General features: G+C 41.8%; 1 protein-coding gene across 1 annotated transcript; it reads left to right on the forward strand.

The window, feature by feature from the left end:
- Nucleotides 1-898: 898 nt before the first annotated feature.
- LOC124126322 (tripartite motif-containing protein 2-like) lies at nucleotides 899-5,474 on the forward strand. Its single transcript, XM_046489717.2, has 3 exons — nucleotides 899-977; nucleotides 1,692-1,983; nucleotides 2,746-5,474. Exons 2-3 carry the CDS (start codon nucleotides 1,692-1,694, stop codon nucleotides 4,404-4,406), a joined length of 1,953 nt encoding a protein of 650 aa, XP_046345673.1. The 5' UTR covers nucleotides 899-977; the 3' UTR covers nucleotides 4,407-5,474.
- The last annotated feature ends 237 nt before the right edge of the window (nucleotides 5,475-5,711 follow it).

The following is a 5,711-nucleotide window of genomic DNA, read 5'->3' on the forward strand; positions in this document are numbered from 1 at the left end:
TATCCCCTGTCCCAATTCCTGGCGGGGGACGTTTGTTTGTTTGTTGTTTAACGCCGCACTCAGCAATATTCCAGCTATATGACGGCGGTAGCCAGTAGCCAGTCAATGTCGACATGACATTTGACTTAAATACTTTTTGAGAATAGTTGTCCTTATTCAGAAGCGGACGCTAGTCACAAGTGGTGGAATACCACAATCAGTCAGCAAGCAAGCTTCCCACTCAGGTCACGTTAGAAAAGAAGCAAGAAATATATTCAAGGCAGCCAGTCAATGTCGACATGACATCGACTACTCAAGTGGGTTGCCCTGTCTGGGATGGCCTGAACACACAATCAGCCAGGTGACACCAGGTCCTCATAATTCCATCGAATACCTTACTTCTACTACAACATAGCCATGCATTCCTGTTTGGGCTGTTATCACTCAATGAAATCTTCACTGCCAACTATCTAATAAGTTTTGAGGTAAACCTAATACTCAGGCTATTGCTACTGTTACGTTCAAGGCAGGAAAACATCACTTCTTTCGTGTGTGTGCTGATGTCAACACAAAATCTACTTTGGATTTCGCGATAAATTCAGGTTATACATTTTGTAAAGCGCTAAATTAGGTTTTAAAATCGTATTTTGGTAAGAAATGACAGACATATTGTAAGCAACGACTGAACTAAATGTGCATGATGGTGTTGCTGGGCTTTTCAACGCGTAAATGAGTCACGTAACACCCCTGCGTCTCTTCTCTAAAGTAATATTTAAGCAAGGTGCTTATCTGGAGTGTTTTGCAAATGTTTCCCGACAAGACTCAAGTTTTCTCAACCTTTTCGGATAGATATATTTCTCTTCTGCTGAAAACGAGCAAAAGTAAAACGAGTCGTGATCACATGCGCTGTTACGGCTGATAACAGGTCACTACCAGTAGCTATTCATCACGGTGTGCAATCTCCCTCTACACCGCCTGGTTGGATCAAGGAAGTGAAGGTAAGTTGACATGCGGGTGATATTTGCCAAATTTTATGTACACTACAAGGCTAACAATGATCTCAATGGCCGAGGTAAGCGACGTCGTTACTCAGTAATGTATCGACAGGCTGTGAAGTAAAAGTCAGCTGATAATTCAGTCGTGGCGATGTGTTTAGCGTTCGTGCCCTTCCCACCCCTGTGTTGCCAAGTCTACTTTCGTTATGTACATGCGACTTATCTCACGAACGTTTGTCTGTTAACGATACACTGACTCCAGAGGATGTAGTGTGTCTATCACATCTATATGTCGTACGGTTTTAAGACAGTAAGTATTTATAATGGCTGTAGGTGTGTTGCATTGTGTTGGCTCTGGGCTTTTGATAACAGCTAGTCTACTTTCGTTATGCAAATGAGAGCCGATATCTAGGTCAGTGCATATCATACGCTTCAATAAACGTCCGTGTACCTTTTATAGCGACTGTGGGCTGGAGATATTACAACTGAATATATTCAGTCCTTGGATTAATGCATCTAGCAAATTCTTTGTCGTAACCTGTTGAAAACATGAGTTGGATACACAGGTCTACATCAGCTAAAAGCGCAACTGTGGTTGCGGGTGGAAACATTTTGGTGTTTTTATATGGAGTATTTTCACAAATTTGAAATGACCATTGACTCTCATTTAAGATATGATGTGGCATTACACATGCGTCTCTCTATCTTTTTTTACAGATGGCGACGTCCCAGAAACTGGAGGAACATTTTCTCACATGCACTATATGCACAGAGGTGTTTGACAATCCATGTACCCTTGTGTGTTATCACACCTTCTGTCGGAAATGTGTGGTCAACTACACCAAAACCAAACCAGAAGCCATCAGTGCCAAGTCTCTCCTGTGTCCATTCTGCAGCAAGATGACGAAAGTGTCTTCCCCGGAGAAACCAGTGGAGGAGTGGGCGGATGATGTCAAGCCCAGCTTTGTCATCCAGGGTCTCTTGGATTCATTTGGCCCCGGATGTAAAGGTAGATACAAACAGCATTGTGTCAACGGATTGTCCAAATCAATGTCCTAAATGGTATTCTCCCAATCCCATTGCGCTCTGTGTTATTTCACTGTAACAAATACTGTAGAAGTAATAGAAACAGGACGAATATAATGAATACTCAATCTGGTAATGTAACAATTGTTTCGCTTTAGTCGCTGTATAAAGTTTGTAGTCATCCAAATACGACATGCAGACACGCTGGCCTTTGTAAAGGAAGATGTTACAGACAAAAAAGATTATTTTCATGTATGTAAAGTTGCAGGCAAAACGCTCTAAAAGTCCATCATGTACATATGCTTGTATCTGTTGACAGATGTAACATTACTGTGTGATTCTATAATGGTGTGAACTATGTTTTATCATCCCAAACTGCATCACAATTTTTTGCAGCCCATTGTGACGTTATTCGTTACCATGACGCCACAATCAAATGACATCACTCATGGCTCTGAAACTGTTAGCAGTACTTTTTTACACTGAGGACACTGCTTATTACTGTTGTCTTCAAATTGAAAACGTCTCAGAGTTTTTCCACATTTATCAACTCGTGTTGATATATTTGATATCAAAAGACGCGCTGGTGAGATTCTGTTTAATATACCAATAATATGTATTTACAACAATAAACAAATATCACCTTCACTCAGTACCACTAGATGTATACATTGAGATATACCAATACACGCTCAGTGGTATATTGCCAGCTGTGTTTTTATCAATCTTTCCTTATTTTGTTTAGATACGAAATATTGCACGTGCTGTCAACGCGAAGGGGAGACAACTCCAGCCTCTGTGTGGTGTTCTATTTGCGATGACGCATTGTGTGACGTATGCGAGAGGGTACACAGACGCATCTCATCCACTCGCCATCATGACACAATTGATCTGTCAAGCGAGGTTATTATCCCCAGGAAACGAAAGGTCATGTGTAACGAACACAAGGATGAATGCATCAAATTCCTGTGCAAAGATTGCAAGAAAGTCATCTGTCAAACTTGTTGTATTATCTATCACAGGAAATGTGACTCGGTTGTCACACTTGAGTCGGAATTACCTGCTTTAAAATCCCAGCTTCTGAATGAGAAGGAAAACATAATGAAGAAACAAATCCAAATGAAAGTAAAAGTTGATACAGTTAAGTCGAATGGGATCTCTGAAAAAGCTCGGTATGCTCAAATGGAATCAGAGATCAAGTCTTCCGGTAATAAAGCGAGAGAGAAGATCACTTTCAAGGAAAACAAACTCCTAGATGAACTGAGAGAAGTCTCGGAAAAGCACATTGGACAACTGACAGCCGACATTAAGTCAGGGGAAATATCAGTACAGATGTACCGACAACAGGTTGAACTGATAGACCAGACTCTACAATCTGAGTGTGACATGGATGTGTATGAGATGTATCAGGGATGTGAGGTCGGTGATGTTGAGGCTGCCGGAGCCGCAGACCTGAAGGATGATGGGAGAATAGCCAGGATCATGTTCAGACAGGACACGGATCAGCTGAGTAGAGCACTGGACGATCTACAGCTGGGTGAGATAGACATCCAGTATGAGGGTGTGCTGGACCTGAAGGCTACTCATGGCTTACAGGATACCATTAACATCAGAGTTGCGGGAGATGGAAATACAGCATACCCGTTTGACGTGACGACTGTGGTGGTGAATGGCACAGACACACTGGTAGTCACAGACTACAACAACAAGAGTGTGAAGTCCTTCTACACCAAGACAAAACAGCCAGGTCACAGCAAGCTCAGCCTGAGTAGTGGTCCGTGTGGTATAACAAAGTTGAAACACAACCAGGTGGCGGTCACTGTGCCAGATACCAGACAGATTGTAACAGTTGAAGCCAACCCTGTCCTGGTGCTGCTGTCAACCATCACAACCAAGAAACATTACCACGGTATAACGTCTCTGACACAATCAACACTCGCAGCATGTGTCCGGTCTCCCCCCAGTGTGGATATTTTGGATATTACGGGACACGTGCTGAGGTCAATCAGTCCAGTCCATAGTGGAAAGACCATCCTACAAGATCCCAACTTTCTTTGTACCACCAGAACAGGAAACATCCTTGTGTCGGACCGCAGTTCCATGTGTGTCCTGTGCCTGACACCTGAAGGGGACGTTGTGTTCACCTACACCCCGACAGGAGACACAACACTGACATCTCCGTGGGGTATCACAAGTACCAGCACAGGCGCCATCCTGGTTGCTGACTACTCTAAACATAAAGTTGTTCATCTGACTGAGTCAGGACAGTTTGTTAGACACTTCCTTACTGCAGATGACGGTGTCTTGTACCCGTACGGAGTTTGCGTAGATGGACGTGGCCATGTGTATGTTTGTAATCACATCTCAGGTGAAATTAAAGTATTCAGTAGTGGTAACACAGTATAGACCACTGATTCATAATCAACTGATCATTCCATCTGAAGTTATTATAAGTACCTACATTTACCACCACCTCCTAACTGCAGATTCACTGATGTGGTGTTGACAGATCATCAGCTCAGTGTTGACATGGACCCATGTGACCAGTGTCAGATCTTCCCTGTGTCATATTTTGTGTGACTGAGTATAACTAATACATAGTGTGACTGTGTTGATCAATATATCTTCACTTATTTGTACCAGTGCATATCACCTTTAACTTTAGCTTAGAATTTATGTTACAGCTATGTGTACATAGAATCATTGCACTCCATTAAAAAATGTTCATAATTCTTTTACATGAAAATTACTTGTATTTGTCTATTTTTACCTGTTGTTTATGAGGATAATGCTTTTTTGAGCAGCCCTGAATTAAGGAATAATCAAATTCCGTGCAGGTGACACACTTCTTTCAATCTTGTTCAGGAGTAACAGACTTTTGTGTTTGAATATGAATCCCTCAAGATATCAAGACATTGAAGATCTGTGTTCAGTTTGATATCAAGTTTCATACTACATCTCAATCACAAACTGCTTTCAATCTACATGTTTCCAATAAACACGGATCAAGCACCCCATGTGATAGGGCTATTTTATATAGTCTCTGTATGATGCACTTCTTATCATAGAGTTTATATTTCAAATTTCTTTCTTTCTTTCACGATCTGTAGTCTTTTAGTTTAGAAATATTCTACTACGTTCGAAACGAAGAGGCGAAATTATTCCTGATAACCGTTGGCGTTAGGCAAAACAAATCATAATGTTATGAAAGGCATGGATCGACCAGCCGTTCAAGGAGTTCGTTGTTGAAAGTGATGGTAAACCCATTTCACTCACTCACTGAGGCCAGAGAATATAAACATTGAGTCGGTATGCAGTAACAGGACAGTGGGGTAGCCTAGTGGTTGAAGCGTTTGCTCGTCACGGGTTTGATTTTACATGAAAATTACTTGGATTTGTCTCTTTATATCTCTTGTTTGTGATGATGAAATGCTCTTTTGAGCAGCTTGGAATTAAAGAATAATCAAATTCCGTGCAGGTGACATACTTCTTTCAGTCTTGTTCAGGAGTAACAGACTTTTGTGTGAATATGAATCCCTCAAGATATAAAGAAATTGAAGATCGGTGTTCAATTTGATATCAAGTTTCATACTACATCTGGGGGCACGGGTGGCCCAGTCGTCTAAGGCGCCGCGATTCGCTGTGCAGAGTTGCGTCCCTTTGGCACGCCAGAAACCTATGATTGTGGGTTCGAATCCCGGTTCGCCCCAA

This window comes from Haliotis rufescens, unplaced genomic scaffold (genome assembly GCF_023055435.1).
Source record: "Haliotis rufescens isolate VD_foot unplaced genomic scaffold, xgHalRufe1.0.p SCAF_17, whole genome shotgun sequence".
Classification (NCBI taxonomy): domain Eukaryota; kingdom Metazoa; phylum Mollusca; class Gastropoda; order Lepetellida; family Haliotidae; genus Haliotis; species Haliotis rufescens.

What these genes read in the sequence shown, in the direction of transcription:
- LOC124126322 (XM_046489717.2), top strand. Translation starts at nt 1,692, where the DNA reads ATGGCGACGTCCCAGAAACTGGAGGAACATTTTCTCACATGCACTATA. An exon ending in ATTTGGCCCCGGATGTAAAG is followed by an intron (nt 1,984 to 2,745) that starts GTAGATACAAAC and finishes TATTTTGTTTAG; the next exon opens with ATACGAAATATTGCACGTGC.